The sequence below is a fragment of the Eublepharis macularius genome, chromosome 11, assembly GCF_028583425.1.
Source record: "Eublepharis macularius isolate TG4126 chromosome 11, MPM_Emac_v1.0, whole genome shotgun sequence".
NCBI classification, from domain to species: domain Eukaryota; kingdom Metazoa; phylum Chordata; class Lepidosauria; order Squamata; family Eublepharidae; genus Eublepharis; species Eublepharis macularius.
The window spans coordinates 64647078-64669785 of record NC_072800.1 but is presented as its reverse complement, the minus strand read 5'-3'; the positions used below and the strand labels follow the sequence as shown (position 1 = coordinate 64669785).

Sequence of the window (22708 nt, the reverse complement as noted above, 5' to 3'; positions counted from 1 at the left end):
AATTAAGTCTTGTACATTCTTTACAGCAGCCTTGGTGGCCTTTGCCAGCTCTACTGCTTTTGCCCATATTAAATCTCTCAGCTGGCAGTCTTTTAGATATTCTTGTCATTAACACTACAGAAAAAGTTCAGACAAGGAGGGAACACATACCCAGCGCAGTATTCTTCAGCTGCTTAGATGTTCCCACTTTACTTCCTCTTTTTTCCTCTGGCCTCTAGTGCCTTTGGAAACCTCATACAGGATTATTGGCTGTGTTTGATGTTTTTAGGAATGTGCTTGCTTTTAATAGGTTTTGTGTGGATATTTTAAAATAAAGAGTAAGATTCAGGTCCGGTAGCACGTTAAAGACCAACTAGATTTTCAGAGAATGAACTTTCAAGGATTAGAGCTCCATTTGTCTGGACCTGAATCTTGCTCTTCTACTACAGACCAACATGGCCACCCACCTGAAACTTTTTAAATAAAGTGAATCATCCAAAGGAAGCTTTCTGTCACTGCCCCTGGACTGCTGACTCTCTGACTGGGGGGTGAGGTGGGGAGGAAGTTAAATATTTAATGAACATAATTAAGGCTGAGTCAGATATGTGTCCTGCAGAAGATTTCCCGGAATCCTTCATCCGCTGTCTTTGAGCTACTGAAAACATTAGCCATTGTGAGAGAACGTTTTCATATACAGGAAATCTACCGCTTCATGTTATGGTTTTAGGGAATTTCTGTTCTACTGTTCTATTGTTAAAAATACACACTTATACACAAGGTGACATGTAACAAGATAAAAAGCAAAATGTCAACTTGTAACTTAAACGTGGGCTGTGGTATACACATAACTATTTAAAAAATCTTTGCCCTTTACATAATTTGGTTCCACTTCAATGATGATTACAGTGTAGATCTGCCCTCAGTAATGCAAAAGTTTAATGGTCCAGATTAAATCTTCCTTTTGAATGCTTAAAATGTTGTTTACCCTCCTGTATGTGGGAGATTCTTTTATTTCACTCCATAATTGTTAACTATAAAAATTAGCTTTTAAATATCGGACAACCTTTCTGCAAATGCGATGACATCCTGGTCTGTTCAGCCCACAGACCATGATAGCTACACATTGCTGCAGATAAATAATAGATAATTTCTTTTTGCACTGTGTGTTTGAAGCAAGCAGTTGGGGGTGATGGTGATATATTTTCCCTTGCTGAAAACAGTAAAGCAGTTTGATGCTGACTGGCTTGAATATAGTTTCTGTAAAGGTGTTATGTGGTAAGAACTGTGTTGCGCTTTAAATAAAAACACCCAAAGTTGAAAACAAATTTATCAAGTGACCCCATTCTGTTCTTCCTATTTTATTGTGTCTGAAAAGAGAAACTAGAACTGAAATCTGATGCAATACCCCATTTGGTAAAGGAAGATGTTAGTTCCTTATATGAAGTAAAGATTTGGCTTAGGGCATAGCAGGCTGTCTTCTTCCGGGAAACGCAGTTGTATGATTGGAGGAAGGATGAGTTCAATCCCATGTGGTCTAGGTTCAGTAAAGGCCCTTGGTGTCATAGTGACTAGTCAGTAAAAGCTAATATCTTCTTTGATTTGTCACTGATGGATGGGGTAAAGGGAGGAACATGATGGGCCGTTAGTCATACCACTTGGCCAAGTCTTTAAAAACTTTTTCCTCCGGGGGTGACAAACAGATTTCACTGAGTTTAGACTTGAGTAACTCTGCATAGGATTGCACTGAAAGTTGTAGTTGGGTGATGGATAAAACTCAATAAAGCTGTCAAATGGTTCCTCCTCCTCTGGAGGTCAAGGACTTAAGAACATAATAGCAGTCATGCTAAATCAGACCAATAGTCCATCTAGGGGTGCCAGCTCCAGATTAGGAAATACCTGGAGATTTTTGGGGTGGAGCCTGGAGAGGGCATGGTTTGTGGACGAGGGGGACCTCATCAGGGTACAATGCCATAGAGTCCACCCTTCAAAACAGCCATTTTCTCCAAGGAAACTGATTTCTATGGTTTGGGGATCAGTTGTACTTCCAGGAGATCTCTAGCCATTACTAGACTGATTAGGCTGACAACCCTAAGTCCATCTAGTGCAACATCCTATTTCTCTTGGAAGGCTAAGAAACCCATGAATTGTTACTACTGAGAAAACATAAATTGAATAACAGCATTAGTTGTTAAGTTCTGAAGCTCTGTCCACTTATAATGAACACCTTTTTAAAAGTAGATAACTTCATTGCCCCCTTGAAGTACCCTGCTGAGCTCTGAGTCACAGTAGCTAAAGAATTACTTCATTCCTAGAAAACATAAACTCAGCCACCTGGAACCCAGGAAAATCAGGAGTAGGCAAGTTTGATAAATGCAATTTGGAGCACTATCAATTAAGATGGAAGCTATGACTGTTACCTTTCTAAAAACCAGAAATGGTTGTGTTGAGAAAAAACAGTTTCAGTCTTTTAAATGGAAGCTGCCATCTTATAAATTAAAAATCACTCTTTTTTCATTCAAGAGGGGTATATGCATCTGATGAAGTATACTCTAATCAGTGAAAGTTTGTGCTGGTATAAACACTTGTTAGTTTTTAAGGTCCCACTTAGGGCTGCCATTCCCCCACCTGGGGCGGGGGATCCCCAGTTCCCACCTCTTCCCTCGAACCCCACTTACTAGCCAGCGGGGGGGGGGCATGCAGGGAAGGAGAGTTAAACCATTCCCCTCTACATTATCCCCCCAATAGAAATTAGTTCCCCAAATAGAAACTCCTATATTGGACTAACTTTGCATAGACGGCACTGTATTTCATTAATTCACTGATTTAAAAAAGCTGGTTTCCCAGTGGTGGACAAACAGATTTCAGAGAGCTTAGATTAAATTCTACATAGGATTGCACTGAAAGAGAAATAACAGTGGAGTTGGGTGACGGGCAAATGGTTTCCGTCTCTCTGGAGTTTAAGAACATAAGAGCAGTCATGCTGAATCAGACCAATAGTCAACACTATTAGCGTAGTTTCTTAAATGACCTTTTGTGGAAATGTACTATCATTTAGAGAGCTGGAGAAAATGGCACATGTGTCTTGGAGCATAAATACATTGTTTGAAAAATCTATCTGGGCTAAGATTGTTCTTGCGCATTAGAGTTTTCAGAAACAGGAAAGCAGTTATTTGGTAATTCAAGCACAGTAAAAAGGAAATTGACCTGAGTAATTAGCTAGTGTTAGCTAGGAATTTTGATGAATTTCTGCCTAATTTAACATATGAAGAAACACACAGTATAGTCCAGTCCTCGACAGAAGTAGAGTACTCTTATCGCTGCTGTTGGCCATGTTAACCATTTTGGTTGCAAAACTCTGTAAGGAAATGCAAATCATTTTCTTAAGTTAACGATCTTTCTTAATCATCATGGGATTTTTTCTTATTCACCAGCTGAATTAAGAGATTTGCTAAATAGATAATTCCAGCAGATTTAAACAAAATGTGAGAAAATAGCTCTCCATTCCTGTATAATGCAGAAGGACCAGGGTTGGCATTTGATAAACATCAGAACAGTTTATCTTGCCTTGGAGGCTGCGATTATAGATGCCACGGTTGTAATTAAGCCTATCCCAAGGCGAGTATGTGTTTTTTATTGGTTGCCACAGATAAGAAGGTGTTAGGCACGATATTTAATTACTTTTCCCCCACAGCCTATTATAGTTGCTCACCAGGGCCAAATTAGCCCCAAATATAAAATAGGGCATTTCTTTTCTCTCTTTGACATGTTGAACATATTTTCCTTATATGACAAACGGTCTGTAAACACTTTGAATGTCTTAATTAAAATTTGGTAGAGCTGCCATGGGCGGGATAAAATTATATCGGGGAACCGCCTGCTGGCCAATCCTATAGCATAGTATACGGGCTCAAAGAACAGCCAAACTAGTAATAAGATGTTGCTATTTGTTTACCATGATTTACTAGGCGATACAAAATGCTAGTAAGATGCAGGTCATCTCTTCATTTGCACAAAATAATAACATTGTTACTCCCTAACATAGGGATCATAGCCTTGGTTGCCCTGATTGATGACTTTCGCTGGGAAAGTAACAGGGGGAATGTGTCCCTGTTGATTCTCCTGGACCTCTAAGTGGCTTTTGATACCATTGACTACGGCATCCTTCTGGAGAGGCTGGCTGGGCTGGAAGTAGTGGTTCTGCTCTTATGCGGCCGGCTGATTACTGAAGGTGGTGCTGCTCCAGGGCCCCATGGCATTTATGCTGTGAAGTCCCCTATCTTGTCCTCAATGCTATTTAACATGACTGGGAGAGGTGTTCTGGGTATTTGGAGTGAGATGTGACCAATACACTGATGATACTCAGCTCTGTCTCTCCTTAACAGCTAAGCCGGGTAGGTCTGTGGAAGTCCTGAATAAGTGTTTGGAGAAAGTAAAGGGACAGGTGAAGGTGAATAAACTGAAGCTCAATTCAGACAAAACTAAGGTGCAGTTAGCTCATGGAGCAGGCTTATAGCTTTGGGAGATCCTGGATACTGGCCTAGAGTTGGAGGCTCAGATCTCCACCATGATGCATAGTGCCCAGCAGCAGCTAGTTCACCGGCTATGGTCATTCCTCAAAAAAACATGATCTGGCCACTGTGTTCTGATCCTCCCATACTATCCAGCCCATCAGTAAAGATCTGCTTCACAAGCAGATCTTAAGACTGGCTCTGGTGCTTAACCTTTGGAGGTGGATTGGGTTTTTCTGTGGTGACACCTTGCCTTTGGATTCCCCTTTCCCTTAAGGCTCAACCGGCACTTTCTTTCTGGTGTCAGGCCAAAACATCTTCTTACCCAGGCTTTTAATTAGGGCTTTTTATCAGCTTGTTAAAGTGGCTGGAGCAGTGACCGCCCACCCTAGACTTGGCCCCAGGGCCAACCTCCAGGATGGGAGAGGAGTGCGGGAAAGCCCCACCTGAGGCCCCAGCCCACCCCCAACAGTCCCCATGAGCCAACTTACAGGACGGCAAGGCATAGAGGAGATCGCCCCATGATGGCTGGAATAGGCCAGAGGAGGCCACCAGCCAGCTGGGACTTGCAACGGTGCAGCAGCAAGCCGCCTGTCAGCTGAATTCCGCAGCAGTGCAGCAACAGCCAACACAACAGGCCCAAGCCAAGCTGGAGAAAGCACAGGCTGAGACGATGACACCTGGTGCGGTGCAGCTGAGCATGGAGTCAGGAAGGCCAGAAGCTGCAGCATTCAGTGAGGGAGATCCCAGGCGACCAGACCCGATGCTGCCGGGCAGGGCCCAGGTAGGGCTGGAGGCGGGAACTGCAGGAGGAGGGGTGGGGTTACGGCTAGCCTGGAGCCAGGTCACCATTGGATTGAGGAGAGGAGGAGCCTCGAGCTGAGAGACGGGCTTGTCCTGTACCTAGAGGCGGCAACAGATGAGGGTGGTGGAGGGCTCAGGGAACACATGAGGCATAGAAGCAGATTGACGGCCGCGAGGGGGAAGGGCTTGAAGGATGCTATGTTTTTATGCCACTTGTGTCCAATGCCTTGTTTTAAATGGCTGTTTTTTAATACTGTGAGGTGGTTTAATTGTAAGCCACCTTGAGCAGGACTCTGAAGAGGCTGCATAGAAATATCCTAAATAGTTATTATTTATTTATTTTATTAGATGTTTAGCCCATCCTCCCTGTAAGCAGGCTCAAGGTGTGTTACATCAATAGTCAATACATCATATAAATAACTAAATAAATGGTTGTTGTGGATTTTCTGGGCTGTATAGCCGTGGTCTTGGCATTGTAGTTCCTGACGTTTCGCCAGCAGCTGTGACTGGCATCTTCAGAGGTGTAGCACCAAAAGACAGAGATCTTTCAGTGTCACAGTGTGGAAAATAAATATTTGCATGGACACCAAATTTCGTTAATCTTTCTGTTGCTTCGTTTCTCATTTCTTTGCATATTTTTGCTTCTTTATGTCTGAATACATCTCAGTGATTTTCATAGGAACAGGAACCATTTCTCACAAAAGAAGAATTTAGAATAATGTGTTATGGTTCAATGTGGAGCCTATTAAAATCAGTATTAAACACTCCTATTGATATTAGTGGTTCTGGATTGCTTTCTTAGACAGTCATTTCAGCACTATAATAAATTAGTCCTCTGATAGGAGGACTCCTTTTTCTGGAGGAATACTTTTTACAATGCTGAAAAGAATAATTGCATCCAACCCATTATTCTGGTCTTGTGTGGTTCTATGCAAAGTTAGTTTTCTGTTGTTTAACTTCTACATGCGAAAAATATAGAGCACTTTTGTTACCCTTCTCTGTGCTGTACTACTTTACTTCCTGAAGTAAGTTAGAATGGAATAATAGCAGAGCATTGTACTAATTCATCTCATTCAAATAGTGGTCACTAGGGAAAAGATTCTACCTGATGGATTCTTGGGGGGGGGAATTAAAAGGAGGGGGTAGCTACACATAAAAATTACTTAATTTTTCCAATGTTCTTAATAGGAAAAATGCAAAATTTTATACAGCATAAAAATGATTTAATTGTATGAAAACAATTAGCAAGCACTATAATTCTCTCTATCCAAAAGGGAGCGGGGGGGAGACAAAAAAAATGTAGCAATCGCCATTCTGTCTGCTTAAATATTTAACAACGTTGTCTAGATGATGGTGTAAAAGCTTTGGCTCAAGAATTTAGGATTGATAATTATTGTTGCTAAGCCTCTGCCCCATGGCTTCTCCTTCCTTTCATTCTCTCCTCATTTAATGCTAAGTTGATCCACAGCAAGTGTGGTGTTTCGGTTTGGGAAAAAAGTCCAGCTCGCAGGGAGCAGTGAAGCAATATTAAGCTTCAGAAAAGAACAGTCCTTCCATCTACTGAGGGAATGCAAATGAGTGTGAGCGTGTTTGTGTGTCAGTAACCCTGTGGGCACGATGCCCAGAAGAACTGGTGAGGGGAAAGGATTTTATCACTGAAGGGAGGCTGTAGGAAAGGAGGTGGCTGAGGAAAGGAAAAATTCTGAGGCGAAAGGGTAAAGAAAACTGAAGTGTGTTCTTTTGTGCAGAAACCAATGAAGCCTGGTGAGGAGACTAACAGAGAATGGCCTGCGAAGCTCTCACAGATACATCAAGAGCAGCAGCTTTAAGTGCCACAAAGAGCTAGCCAACCTGCAGGAAAGACTAACAGGTCCACCCTAAGCAATTACATCCTAAATCTATTGAACTCAGTAGGTTTAGAAGGGTGTAACTGAGCTCAGGATGGCACTGTCAGAGGCTTTCTGAAGGCCTGAGGATGAGGTGGAGAGTAAAAATGAAACCCTTTGTCATCCTCTGGTTCTACTTTTAATTGTTTGAGATTTTATCTGTGTTTCCTGCTTTGATTTCCCACTCTCACTTGTTGAATAAACTCTGGTTTAAGTTTTATTGATGGAGCATAAAAGATGATTAGGTCTATGAGTTTTTTTCAAAGAGGAATTTTTCTGTCTTGCTCACTGGTCAGTATCCCACCCCCCTCTGTTTAGTAATAGAGGAAGCAGAAGGCACTGTTAATTTCTTCTTTTCACCCCACCTGTTCCATTAACCAACTCAGGACCCCTAATTTGTTCCCTAGACTGGAGCTGGTGGGAGAAACTGATTACATGTAAAAAACTAAATAGGAATCTAATTGGTCCATCTAACCAACTTGTTGCCTACTCTGTCAGTCTTCCTCGATTTTGCTGCTTGAGGATGTAATTATTCTTTTTGGCATTGTAAAAAAAGATTAAATCTCTTCTAGAGATTTAATCTGGGAACTTGTGCAGGCAAGCTGTATGCTGAAGTTGTGAGGTTTGGCTCCCCCTCTGATGTAATATACCTAGGTGGGAGTAGATCATTTATAGGTTTGTTTATACAGATGTAGGAAGTAGGAACAATGGTGTTGATCCTGCGGCTCCATTCTGCCGAGGAATTCTCCATGGCATTCGGGACTCTTTCCTCCAAAGGAAGGAATCTTTCTGTAATGGAAGACTCCTAACATTGCAAGAGAGCCATTGGATCTAAAACATAGTACGGTAGCAATATAAAGATTTTATGTAATATAACTTTTATACTTGCTTCTGGGAGGTGAGGATAAGAAAAATGTGTTATGCAGGCAACATTCAATCAAATCTAAAATATTACTTTAATTATAGAGAATTGAAATGGGAAGGGGAACGTGCACTAGAAAGGCCCAGACTACTGTCTCTCCACCTTCCTTCGCTCCTTAGAGATGTTTCTTCTTTAGAGTTTCCAGCCAGAGCTCCCGCCTCCTGTTGTATGAAGCTAGGGGACTATGAAAGCTTTGAAGCAGCCCTGTTTAAAAATTATGATGTGATGCCAGAGAAAAGCAGAAGCTTTCTTTTGAAGATTGCTGGCCTCCTTCCTGGGTGAGTTGCCAGTGGTGAAATCTTGCTGGCTGAGCGGTTGCATTCCTGCATGACTTGCCAGCACTGAAATCTTGCTGGCTGAGAGGTTGCAGTAGTGCTTCCGGCATCGCCCCCTGCTTCCCAGCACCTTGCTGAAAATGCTTTTGCGGGAGAAATGAGAGTCTTGTCTCCAGTGCAGAGCTGCCTTACTGAACGGCTTCCACAGGAAAGCCACTGGCTCAGAGCTGAGAAGAGAGCCTGCAGCACCTATAATGTACAGAATTTATTTGCACTCTTTGTTAAAATTGTCAGTGTGCCTGTCTGCACAGTCATGATGTCACCAACACAACAAGAGAAGCCTTCCAGTTTGTAAAAATGGCTTCTTCCTTGTAACTCCTCCATATTGATGCGCTTGATTTCAATTTTAAAAAACATATCCTCATTTGTTCTTGATACTTGGTTCTGCTTTTCATTATGTAACTCTGCAAACATATCATGAAGGCCAGTGCGATGGACTGTTTAGAGTGTTGCACTATCATCTGGGAGACCCAGGTTCAAATTCCTGCTCTGCTATGGAAGCTTGCGGGGTGACCTTGGGCCAGTCACATGCTCTCAGCCTAACCTACAACACAGGCTTGTTGAGAGGAGAAGAGGAGAATGATGTAAACCGGTTTCGGTCCTCTTTAAAGGTGGTATACAATAAATAATAATAAATAAGTTTTATTAAGCATTACACAGTCTGATGGAGATGGCATTTGACTGTATTTGAAAAAACTGTGTTTGTAAATACCAGGGAGGCAAAAGAGCAGAAAAGGACAGAGTTAAGTTCTGTGTGGGCCTGGTCTGTTCACAGCTTAAGTTATCAAGACTGAAGAGACAATTGAGGCATCTTATTTTGCCCCAAGTGTTATATACTGAAATCTACTCAAATGATTACAGAAGTTATTACTGGTTTGGAATGGCTTTTCTATGTGAAAAGGCTAAAGAGACTGGGATTTTTCAGTTTAGAAAAAAGGTGACAGGAGGGACATGATAGAGGTTATAAAATTATGCTTGGGTCAGAGAGAGTGGAATGAGGGAACTTTTTCCCCCTCTCTCAAAATACTAGAACTCAGGGACACCTGGTGAAGTGGATGGGCAATAAATTCAGGACAGACAAAAGGCAATACTACTGTACTCACCAAAGGATTAAAATATGGAATTTATTTCCAGAGGAATGATGCCATTGTCTCGCTGGGGCCGGGGGATCTCCCACTCCTACCCTCAGCCCCCCGCCTCTATTCACCGGTCCGGCAAGAGAGGAAAAGTAGGGGAACGGGCCTCCTGGGTGTGCTCCTGGGCTGGTGCAATGATGTCACCTCTGGGAGTAACATCATGCTGCCCCTGAGAGCACTTCTGTGTGTCTCAGCGAGCCAATTTGGGCCCTTTCCCTTAGTCTTTAGTGGAGATTGCAGCCCATACCATCCCTGCTTTCTATACTTCAACTGGCCTTGTAGTGTGAGTTGAAAACTACCAGGGCCTGGCTGCTAGGAGGCTTAGGTTAAGTTCCACTTGGGTGCCTTACATCTGTGGACCAAAAGAGTCAGTGTGGAATAATGATAGGAGTGGTTGGATGAAGCTTGGGCAGACTTGAGTTCAGATCCTCAAGGGTAAAATGGAGATACGAAGACACACGTATGCCACTCTGATCTCCTTGGAGGACAGGGCTGGGAGGACAGTATAATGACCTTGTGTGTTTTGCTGACATCAATAAATTGTAATCTCATGAGTGAAAAATATACTTGATTGGACTAAAGGTTTACAATTGTTTAAAAATTTAAAATGCTGAAAGAACTAAAGGACACATTTGACTTAATTTGCTGTTGCTTGGAAATCTTCATGATTCCCAGTTCATTACTCCATTCATTGTGCGATTTTGTTTTCAACCTGCTATATACTGTGACTGTCAGCAGGATAACGATCCAGGGCCATTGAATCCTTATTTAGTCCTCTTTTAAATATATAAATAGCACACAGTGCATCAGAATGGCTTTTTTTAGAAACATCAATATTTTAGCAGCATTGAGGGAGATTTCAGAGGGTTGCACAGAAAAAGAAGCTGCTGAAACGTTCAGAGAGCTGGACTGTTGTGAACAGGGTGGGAGTACTACAAAAATACAGTGCTGTTTGGTTGATTGGTTTAAACAAAAACAGCTTTCATGCAGCACTAGAACTGCATATCATCAGTGCTCTGGATTAAGCTGTTTTAATTGAATCATGGGGATTTGATCATTCATTTTTATTTTTACACATTCATATTACACTTTCTGTTTTAAACCTTTTGCCAGTATACACATACTTCAGGTATCACTGTCTGTTTCTGTCAATAAGCTGTCAAAACATTCATATGGTTAAAAAGTAGGAATGAATAGATTCTCCCACGTTCATTCTATTATTCTTCTGTTTCCAACAATCAGAATCAAGCAATCTGTATTTTAAATGAGTAAAACTTGTTTTGGGAGGACCGATGGCTGAACAATAATAGGGGTTTAGTTCCTTGAGCAGAAGATCAAATATCTCAACAGATTAGATTGAACCAACTGCTGCAATAAGCATCGGTCGCCCGACTTACCCGGGTGGCCACAGTTCTCTTTGTCAGATGCATCTGGCAGGGAGAGCTGTGGTTATCGAAGGCTTATACTACATAGGAATTGGACGCTTTTACTGCTGCAAACTAACACGGCAAACTGACTCCACACCAAAAGGAGATGTTTACATTTACTAGCAAAGGAATGTTTTGGTTGCCTCCCCGCTAATTGCATCCTGTCCCCTTCTGATATATGTCTCCTTCTCTCCCCTATCTCCCCTCCTCTTCTGTATTTGACCAGTTTGGATCATGCATCTGATGAAGAGAACTTGATTCTCGAAAGCTTATGCTACAATAAAATTGGTTAGTCTTAAGGTGCTACTGGACTCTTTTTGATTTTGCTACTACAGACTAACACGGCTAACTCCTCTGGATCTATGAACATAGATTGGGTCTTCCATGGGCCCATATCCTTTAAGAAAATGTGCCTTCCTCCTATGCTCTGCATATGATTTCACCAAAGAGACCCTGTACAAGACACATCAGTGTTTAGGGCAAAGCATGTTACAGAGGAGCAAGCCCTTTGGCTCTGCCACTGTTCATAGTTGATGACTCTGCCCTTTCTACATTGACACAGTGCTTACAGTGCAGCACAGTCTGTAAGCACAGAACCCCCATTCCTATGATAAGGAGCGCTGGTTTTCAAACATGAGGCAGTGATTATGCCCATAAAGCTTGCATGTGTTGAATGTGCGTAAATGGGGCCAGTTTGCTCTATTGTATGCAGGGATGGGACCAGCATTCTCCCACTGCCGCTCTATGTGAATTGTCCCTGTACACTGATATGAAAAGTACCCAATGTTATTGTTAACCACTGTATGAATGTATTTCTGAGCACTCTTCTATCGAGGTTCCTAGTCCACCATATAGAACTATAGTTCTGTCTGAGAGCCAAACTACACAAGACAAGTTACATGAGGCTATGTAAGTTTCTAGAATCATGTCTGCTCCTATCTGCCCATGTCCATTTTATCCCTAGTGAACACGTGTCCTGTAACCCTAGTTCGTGCATGTGTCAGGGAACTGATACAGTCATGGTTGTGAGTGTCCATGGTTATAATCCATAAGTCATCATTGCAGAGTGTTGATTTTGGGCGGCTTCTGCTTCCCTCTCCCCTCTCCCCTCTTTTTGCCCTTAGATCTGGCTTCTACCCAAACTGTTTAGCTTTTAATATGGCAGATATTAAATTATCCCATTTTCTAGTTGACGCCACTGCCTCTCTACTCTTCCATGCAGCGTCTTCGTTTGGGATAAGGAGGAGGTGGGAAGAAAGATTGTGGCAACACGACTGAGCATCTGAGCAAAAGTTCAGAAACATGCCTGATACATGAACCTGAAAAGGAAGAGGTGGGGGGGTCCTTGCTCTCCAGTTTGGCTCGGCAATAAAGAACAAATTGAGTAAAATTTGGCCATTATTTCAAGTTCGGAGCTTCCCGGAGGGGGGCATTTTAGGACTGAATTTTACCAAATTTGCTGGGGACCTACTTCTAGCTGTTCTCTAAAGACTCACCAAGTCTCATGAAGATTGGACTTCGAGGGTCCACTTTGTGGGTCCTGAAAGAAGGTGCCTCCGGCCACCTCTAATCTCCTTATTCCCTGTGGGGAAAACTAGGGAAGCTATCTTGGGGGCTGGGGTGGCATTTTGCAAGCAAAATCCTCCAACTTTGCATGAGACTTACTCCTCACTGTCCTCTAAAGACCGCTCAAGTTTCAGGGAGACTGAACCCCTGGAAAGGCATGATCATTGGGTTTCCCCAGTTGCTGTCTTTTTCTCTCCACAATAGTAAAAAATGGGCTGGCTGATGGCACCTTCTTTGGGGGGGGGCGCTAAAATGGCTCTCCAAGGTCCAGTTTTCCTGAAACTTGGAAGGTCTTTAGAGGACAGTTAGCAGTAGGTCCTCTGCAAATTTTGTAGATTTATATTGCAAAATGCCACCTCCATCTCCCTGCATAGCCCCCGTAGTTTCCCCTGTAGATAATAATGGAGTTCGGAGATGGCTGGGGGCAAACAAGCAGGAAAGAGTTGATTCTGGCTGACGGCAAGAAATGCTGCCGTTGCTCCCGAAGTGGAGATCGCCCATCCCCATTTGCATAGGTGCCCCTCCTTCCTGGAGAGCTGAGCTGCAAGATCTCAGCAGAGGTGTGAAACCCCCCAGGGAAACTTATGTAAGTGCGTTAAAGTGTCATAAGCGTGTAATTCGTCTCATGTAGTTTGGCTCTATGTTTGAAGCTGTGTAGGGATTCTCTGTATTTCTCAGTTCTTTTTATTTTTAAAAATACTATCCAGATCTTAGAGTATAAGGACTGGCAAAAAGATAAAAGTCAAATTGAGGTGGTGTCATTGTAAACACAAGTATTACATTTTTCATGTGTATACATTTTTTCATGTGTATATAGAACCCTTTCAAAGGACTGTAATACTACTTTTCTTTTCCATATGGTTTTAAACAAGAAATTAAAAACAGAGATCTTCTGGATAGCATTAATATTACTACTACTTCATTGGAAAAATCCCAGTTCGCATATGTTTTCTGTGAAATACTGCTCAGAATTAATGCACATAGCGCTTTGCTTCTTTTCCAAGACACTTAATATCAGTGGCTGACCAGATATTTCAATAATACAGTAACAAAGTAGCTGTGTCAAAATGTCTATAGGCAAGAACCATTATTTTTCATAACCATAGCAGCAAGCATTCCATAAATCCACCGTATCAATAATAAAAACAAAGATGTGGGTGGATCAGGGGGATGTAGCCATAGTGAGGTCTGGATATAGCAGGTACAGAGTTCTGGAGTGACAAGCACCCAGCTGCCACCATTTCCACCTCCATGTATTATTATATTTATGTAGCACTTACACATTCGTAGAACACTTCCAATGCTGAAAGCACCTTTCAACAATAGCCTTGAAAGGTAGACCAGTGTGGGATGTACAATTTGGATTCAGAAATATTTGAAATTCACCAAATTATGCCATATTCTGAAATTTTCCAAGTTTTCCATGAGTGGAGGTATGCATTTGGAGTGGAAGTATATGCATGTATGAATGTTCTGAGGAATTATGTACTGTTGGTTCATGCAACTTTCAAATACAATGTTTGCTAAACTGTTTTCCAAGTGACCATCATATTCATACTCTTTCTTTTCTATCATTGCAGTGATTTACTGTCTTCAGACTACCTTGAGAGACATATTGAACATGGAGGAAAGAAGGTGGAGGTTAAAGTAAGAACTTGCACACTTGTATTTTTGTTGTTCTTTAAAAATGCACTGTCATCATGTTGCATATCATTAAACTGCCCTGATTTTACTGCAAGCAGTGCTGCTGTGGATGTACTTTGAACATATAAGGCCTCACACCATACATTTGGTAAAATGAAACATAACACATAATATTATAGTTTACATACTGAGCTGTAAAGCTTCTATATGATTGAAGCGCCTGACCATTCCTTGTATAAAGGCTCAAGTGACAGCAGAGTTGGGTATCTGAGAACAGACAGTCGAAGAGGAATACAAGAAGGTGAGAGAGCCAAAGAGAAGCAGATGGTTGCAGCTGAACAGACATTTTGTAAGTCCATAACATGTATGCTAACTGATTTAGAATGATAAATTAAGAACCTAGTTGGACCTTAAAGATGAACAAGAATGATTCCTGCATAAGTTTTTTTATGAATCAAAACTCACTTCATCTAATGCACAAGAGTTCATCTGTAAGGCCAGGTGTTCCCTACGTGGTTCCTTTGGGCCCATCAAGTTTTTTTAGAATGTGAGCAGGACTGGATGGAGCTTTGCTCAGCAAGGATTGTGATTGGCCTGTGCAGATCTAAAAAAATTGCTTTGGCAGCAGCCGCCACAAAGATCTTTACTGTGTGACTGAAGATAAGCTGCCAGTCCCCTGGTGAGAGTGGGGATCCCCTGCTACCAGCCTCTGCCCTCGCCACCGCTTACCTGGCTGACGGTGGGGGGAGACATGGGGAACCTCCTGGGCCAGCACAAAGTGGGCGTGATCCTAGCGGGTGCGGTCACTTCCACAAGCAATGTCTTTGCACTTGGCAGCGGGCGTGCTTCTATGCTTTGCAGGGGCCAATTTTGACCCCCAATGGGATCATGTGCCAGGAGGCTCCCCCAATGGGAGCCTCCTGGCGCGATGTCATCACCAAAGGTGCCTGCAAGCTCAAAATGGTTAGGGACCTCTGCATTAGGCAGATGTGTGTATAGTAAAAGCTGCAAAATATAGAAAGGTGGGTGATGGGGGTGTAACGTTTTAGGTACAGCCACTAAGATGCCATTGGGCATCACTGAGGAGCAACACTCAGGATTGACTTTTTTTGTGAAAGTCAGGTTGTTTTTTATACCAGATAAAGATTTACTTCATTTTACTGCAAGTAGTGCTAGGGGTCTGTGATCTGGGATTCATGAAACAGCAAAATAGCCAGATTTATATTGATCCAGCATAATCTGGCTATGCTGGATCACATTGAAGAATCCCAGATCAGATAGCATGATACAATCATAGAATCTAGGGAGCTGAATCGTGACGGACCAGATTATTCGGCCACAGAAAAAGCACGCAGCCAGTGGAGCAGCAGTGAATGAGGGCAGCGCTAGTGGTGCGAAGTGGAGGCACACCTCACACCACAGCAGGAAAGCAGCATGGTGGGGAACAGGAGGCAGCAAGCAGAGTAGATTCCCCTCCCACCCAACCCCGCCCTGCCCAGGCTTCAAGAGAGCCCTTCATGCTGCTGCTGGCCACCTTTAAGCTCTGTGGTTCCAGTGAGCCTTCCCCTTTGCTTCAGTAAGGATTCTTTTACATGGGGATTTTGTGGTGTGACATTGGTTCCCTTGGTTCTGTTGGGATTTGTTTGAATGGGAGTAGGACTTTGTGCTGCTGCCCTCTCACTCACTGCTGCTCCACCTTTGCTGCCTATTTCTCTCCACTAGGCAAGGACTGTGGATTCCCTCCCATCCCACCTCCACCCCTGCCCATGCTCCAAATGAGCCCTTCAAGCCACTGCCAGACACCTTTTAAACTCCTGGACATGTCTAGCAATCCTCACCCCCCCCCCCGTTTCGGTTTGGGATTCTCTGGTTTAACGTTGGTTCTCTTGCTGTAGTTTGGTTCTTTGGGGCTTTGTTGGTTCAGCTTGCACTGGAATGGGACTTGTACTGGGACTGGCTTTTGGCCAGGGTTGCCTTTGCTTAACATTTGCCAGGAAAGCCTTGGAAGTATTTCCTCCGTAGGAAACAATCAAGAATGGTTGGGGGCAGCTTGTTCAGGGGCCTGTAAAATTCGATCCCATGGTCCAGTCTTCCTGAAATTTAACGGGTCCTTAGTGAACAGTAATTGGGAAGGTTCTCTGAAAATTTGATGAAATTTTCTTGAAATATGCCCTCTAGGCCCCCAGATCCAGAGCCCTGGGGCGCAGAATGGTAAGCTGCAGTACTGCAGCCCAAGCTCTGCTCATGACCTGAGTTTGATCCTGGTGGAAGCTGGGTTCAAGTAGCTGACTCAAGGTTGACTCAGCCTTCCATCCTTCCGAGGTTGGTAAAATGAATACCCAGGTTCATCTTCGTTCTTCTGTGCCTCCACACATGGGGACTGCGCAGGCGCAGGCCAGCCGCCGGAGAATTTTCTATAGCTTCTATGGCTCCAAAGGGGCCGTTTGTCGCGCGCCTCAGCGACCGTTTTCCCGCCCAAACGGTCACATGCTCCTCCAGCGACCAACGCCCCCTTCCCTCAGTTCTCTTCTTGCTGCCGCTTGGAGAGAACGTGAGCTTCGTTGCTCTGTGCTTTTGTGCTTTTCTGCTTTGACTTCTGGATTGATCTTTGGCTTTTGACTTCGGACTTTGGACTTCGTTTACTCTTCTGCTTGCTGATTTGGACTTTGGATTGGACTCGGTAATATACGACCCGGACTGTTTGACCCCTCTTAGCGTGCCCCTGAAGATGGCCTCAAAGGCGCTCTTCAAGCATTGCCTCCAGTGCCACACTAAAATGGCCAAGACCGATGGCCATGAACTGTGTCTGTTTTGTTTGGGGGAGACCCACAATGTTTCAGCCTGTAAAATCTGCCAGGGTTTTACCAACAAGGCCCGGCAGGAGCGCAAGACTCGATTGAATTCATCCCTGTGGCAGAAGGTCATGTCCGGAGGTACCCCGTTGCCTTCCCCCAAGGCCGGCCCTAGCCCCTCTGCCGGACAGCAATCTAGAGCGGGCTCAGTGGCTTCCGCGAAGTCGGGGTCGAAATCGCGTCCCCCAAGTGCCTCGGCGTCAAGAGCGGCCTCACCGGCGCAGGGATCGGCAAGGCCGCCCCGAAGCGCGTCTTCTACCCGCTCGGATCCGAGACCAGCTTTGGAACCGAGGATTGTGGTACCGAGTCCCCGTTCGGAACCGACGGCCGGCTCGATTCCGATCAGAGCGAAGGGGTTGAAGCCGAGGTCCACTTCGACGTCGAAGAGCCCATCGGTTCCGAGGTCTTCGTCGGAACCACCGGCCAAGAAGAAGAAGACCAAGCATCGCCACCGGTTGCCGCGTCCCGCTCCACAAGAGGACGTCATTGTTCTCCCTCGCACGCCTTCTCCCCACCTAGGTTCCCCGGAACCGGAGGGGGTCTTGGAACCGGTGCCGGAACCGTTGGCGTTTGAGGTGGTGCCGGGCGAGTTTTCTCCGGGGCCGGAACCGAGCCCACTGCCGAGTCGGAGTCGACCATCGCCTGCCCGTCGTTCCCCCTCTGCTGCCAGCTGTGAGCGGCATCGGTCCGGAGGGAGTGCCAGTTCCGGCCGTTCCATCGCATCCCGTCACCGCCAGGCTTCCTATCTCCCCCCAACGTACCACTGCCAGTGGGAAGGGGCACCCGCCGGGTTCTCCGGCTCGGAACCGAGGCCTTCGACGTCGAGGCAAGCGTGGTTCCCCCCACCGATCCAGGGTGAGGAATCACAGCACAGTTCCGAAGTGGAAGAAGGAGAGAGCATGGGGGACTACTGTTCCGAGTCCTGGTCCGAGCCTTTGCCGGATGACAACGTGGCGCCGAGCACCGGCTCACCATACGAGGATCTGAGGATCTACTCGGACCAGATGGCCCGGATGGCACAGGCGCTGGAGATGGACATCTCATCGGCGACCCCCCAGACCAAGGACAAGCTCCTGAAGAGGATCTACGGGGACAACCCGGCGTCCATCGGCTTCCCCATGTTGGAAGCTATTGAGGAGATTGTGGAGAGGGTCTGGAAGGTGCCCTGTGACCAGCCTGCGACCTCCAAGAGGATCGAGCAGCTTTATAAAATCAAACAGGGCACCTGGCAAGCGTTGGTGAAACACCCTCCACCCTCCTCACTAGTCAAGGAGGAATTCCACCCCCGGCGTTCAGGCCACACTTTTGTGCCGGCTGACAAGGAGAGCAGGAAGCTTGATGCGCTTGGCAGACGGCAATACTTGGTTGCTTCGCTGGGCCTTAGGATCGCCAACTACCAGACCATCATGGCTGGTTACCAGCTTTATCTCTGGGAGAAGTTGGCGTCCTATGTTGGAGACCTCCCACCTGATAAGAAGGCGGTAGTATCCCTTCTGCAGACTGAGGCTGTGCGGCTGTCCAAGCAGCAGATGAACGCGGGGAGCCACGCTGCCGACACTGTTGCACGGGGAATGGCTTCGGCGGTGGTCCTCAGGCGCCACTCCTGGTTGAGGTCAACTGCCCTGTCACAGGAGGTGCGTTCCAGGGTGGAGAGCATGCCCTTTGAAGGGGAATCGCTGTTCTCCAAGTCCACCGACGAGACCTTAAAGAAGAAAAAAGAGGACAGGCAGACGGTGCGGTCCTTGGGGCTGGCTCCTGCGGACAAGCCCACCTCCAAGCCACGGTACGCTCCCCGGTACGGCCCTTATCACTACCAGGGCAGGTACCAGCAGCAGCGGCCGGGCTACCAGCAATATCCTGCCTACCCGCAACGGACCTATCCTCCTGCACAGCAACAGAGGAGGCGTAGACCCTTCAAGCCTCGCCCGTCACAGCCACCGGCCCAGCAGAGAGATCAGCAGGGTGCCGGGAGGCAGTACTGACGGGTCGCGTCAGCCGTATCCCCAAATTTTTCGGACGGACTGAGTCCACTCCTCGCTGAGTGGGAGTCAATAACATCTGACTCATGGGTCTTAACGATTGTTGAGAAGGGATACGGGCTGGAGTTCGTTGTGCTGCCTAGATGCAGTTCACCCCTGATAGCTGTCAATAATACTATGGCCGAGCTGGATGCGGAGATCGTGTCGCTCTTGGCCAAGGGGGCTGTGGAAGAATTGGCCTATGAGGACTCTGTAACGGGGTTCTTTTCTAGGTTCTTCCTGGTTCCCAAGAAGGATGGGGGCTTACGTCCCATTTTAGATCTGAGGGGCCTTAATGCCTTCCTCAAGGTGACCAAATTCAAAATGTTTACATTGGCGACTGTGATCGCCTTGCTGAAACAGGGGGATTGGTTTGCAGTCCTTGATTTGAAGGACGCATATTTTCACGTGGGAATACGGGAAGAGCACAGGAAATACCTGAGCTTTGTTTACCGGCGAAGGGTTTTCCGGTATAAGGTGCTTCCCTTTGGCCTATCCACTGCCCCACGAGTGTTCACGAAATGTGTGGCCCCTGTGGTCTCATTCCTTCGGGAAGAGGGCTGTACCATCTTTCCATACCTCGATGACTGGCTTATCGTGGCTGCGTCGGAGTCTAGGCTGGTGCAGGACATTGGCTTAGTACTTAGCACTTGTCAACGCCTGGGGCTCTTGGTAAACTTTGAAAAGTCCAAGCTGGTGCCCAACTGCAAGGTGTCCTACATTGGTGCACTGTTAGCCTCCGTGGAGGGTAAGGCTGTGCTCCCCTCGGAGAGAGCTAGATCCCTAAGGGGTCTTGTGTCCATGTTTAAAAGGAACCGTTTCCAGTCCGTGCGCACTATCCAGTGCTTATTGGGTCATATGGCAGCGTCCACCTCTGTGGTACCCTTCGCTAGGCTGCATATGCGCCCTCTCCAGAACTGGTTCGTGCGGAGGTACGATGCTCAGCAGCACCCTCCATCCCTCAAACTCTCTGTCCCAAGGGTCATCCTATCCTCCTTGGACTGGTGGCTGTCTGATGACCATTTATTTAAAGGGACCCCTTTTGGCTATCGGCATCCTGACGTCACGGTTACCACTGATGCCTCTCTGCTGGGATGGGGGGCTTATTGTGGTGATGTGTGTGTGCAGGATGTCTGGTCTGAGAGGGAAAAGACCCTCCATATTAATGTGCTTGAACTAAGAGCCATTCGTTTCGCACTTGTGTCCCTTACAGCACTTTTGAAAAATCGCCAGGTGTTGGTACAGACGGACAACACGACTGCCATGTACTACATAAATCAACAAGGGGGCACAGTGTCCATGGCGCTCTGCAGGGAAGCCACGCTCACTTGGCAGTGGGCAATCAGGAATGGCGTGACTATTCATGCTATACACGTGGCAGGGTCAGAAAATGCCCGGGCGGATGCCCTGAGCAGGGTCCTTATGCTGGACCACGAGTGGGAACTGAACGTAGAGTGCATTGGGCCGATCTTTCAGAGGTGGGGTCATCCGGATATAGACGTGTTCGCAACTGCGGCGAATACCAAGGCCCAGACATTCTGTTCGAGGGCAGGGAGCGACCCCCTCTCTATTGGGGATGCCTTCCAGTGTATGTGGACTCAGGGATTGCACTATATGTTTCCCCCGTTCCCTTTGATTCCAAGGGTCCTATGCAAACTGGAGGAGGACGGGACAGACTGCATCCTGGTGGCCCCGTTTTGGCCCCGGCAGGTTTGGTTCCCAAAGCTCCTACGGATGTCCCAATGGACATATGTCAGTCTGCCCCCTCGTCAGGACCTCCTTCTGAACGGGGACTTAGTCCATCACGACCCCGGGAAGCTGCACCTGACAGCTTGGCGGATCCTTCCTCCCCTGTAGGTTTTTCGGATGAGGTACAGAGGGTCCTCTTGAATGCTCGCAGACCATCCACTAGGCGCTCTTATGCGGCCAAGTGGCGCAGGTTCGAAATTTGGGCACTTGCTAAAGGGGTGGTGCCTGCCAGCAGCCCCCTAGGGGTTGTATTCGATTACTTGTGCCACCTGCGGAACCTGGGCTTGAAGGTTTCCTCTCTCAAGGTCCACCTGGCAGCTATCTCTGCTGCTCACACCAGAGTTGATGGTGGTACAGTTTTTTCTCACCCTCAATCCTGTCAATTCCTTAAGGGCATGTTCAACCTATACCCACCTGTGTCAGCACCGGTACCTCAGTGGTCGCTTTCCCTGGTGCTCTCACAGCTTATGTTGCCTCTGTTCGAACCTCTGGCAACCTGCCCCTTGGACATGTTATCGTACAAGGTGGCATTCCTGGTGGCCGTAACATCGGCCAGAAGGGTCAGTGAGCTGTCTGCGTTGCGGTCTGACCCTCCCTTCCTTGTGTTTCATCCAAACAAGGTGGTCCTGCGTCCCTGCCTAGGTTTCCTGCCTAAGGTGGTGTCCGCTTTCCATCTCTCGCAGGATATTGCATTACCTGCGTTTTTTCCTCACCCTTCCTCGAAAGGGGAGAAGGCCCTCCATTCCCTAGACTTGAAGAGGGCCATAGCCTATTATCTGGATAGGACGAAAGGATTCCGGTCGAGCCCTCACCTGTTTGTGTGCTTTGGGGCCAAGGACAAGGGTAACAGGGCTTCTTCACAGACCCTGTCTAGGTGGATTGTAACGGCCATTAGCAAGGCCTATTCCCTGGCAGGGGTAGCTTGCCCGCTTCATGTCAGGGCCCACTCCACGCGGTCCCAAGCATCCTCCTCGGCGCTCCTCAGGGGTGTGCCCCTGGCTAACATTTGCAAAGCGGCCACATGGTCCTCTGCAGACACCTTTGTAAGGCATTATGCCATAGATGTCAATGCGGAGCAGGATGTTTCGGTGGCCAAGGCTGTCCTATACTCCCTTTTTTCCTGAGGGAGTCTTGAAAAGGGTTCTTGGTGTACCTACTAGGTACCCTTGAGTGAAAGGGTGTATATATGTATATATATATATGTAAATATTGAGTGCGTATTTATTGCTGCACAGCTTGCAGAAATGTATATATGTATATCTGTAGTGTTGTTGTTGTTGTTCTTTAATAAAATTGTGTTGGATTTCACCCCACCTTCCTTATTGTGTGAAGCTTGGTACACTCCCATGTGTGGAGGCACAGAAGAACGAAGATGAAAACAGGGTTGACATACCTGTAACTTATGTTCATCGGCGGTCTTCCTGTGCAGTCCCACATGGGACTGCGCACGCGCAGGCCTGCCGATCCCGGAGATTTTTACAGCTCTGAGCCACTAGGGGGCGTCCTCGCCTCTCATCGCGCATGCGCGGCCGCTTTTCCCGCCGAAAACGGCTCCTAAGAGGCGGGGCGCCCCCGACGTACCCTCAGTTCCTCTTTTGCCGCCGACTGAAGAGGTTCTTCTGGCTCTGTTGCTAGTGTTGGTTTGTCTTTTTGGAGTTGCGAAGATGTCGGACAAGGCCTTATTCAAGAGGTGTTCGACATGCGACAGAAAGATGACTAAATCTGATGGTCATAAGGAGTGCCTGTATTGTTTGGGAGAAACTCATAACCCACAGGCATGTAAGTTCTGCCGCACCTTTACTTCGAAGGCTAGGGCGGAACGCTCGGGGAGGCTCCAGGCTTATCTGTGGCGGCGGGCGATGGCGGTGACCGACACCGTTCG

General features: G+C 46.4%; 1 protein-coding gene across 1 annotated transcript in view; it reads left to right on the top strand.

Annotated features, from left to right (window-relative positions):
• The window catches only part of ADAM22 (ADAM metallopeptidase domain 22), a 160044-nt gene that overhangs the window by 44668 nt on the left and 92668 nt on the right, over positions 1–22708 (top strand). Inside the window, exon 4 of the mRNA XM_054991318.1 lies at positions 14144–14210. Within this exon, the coding sequence (XP_054847293.1) occupies positions 14144–14210 (67 nt within the window). The remainder of the gene's footprint in view (positions 1–14143; positions 14211–22708) is intronic.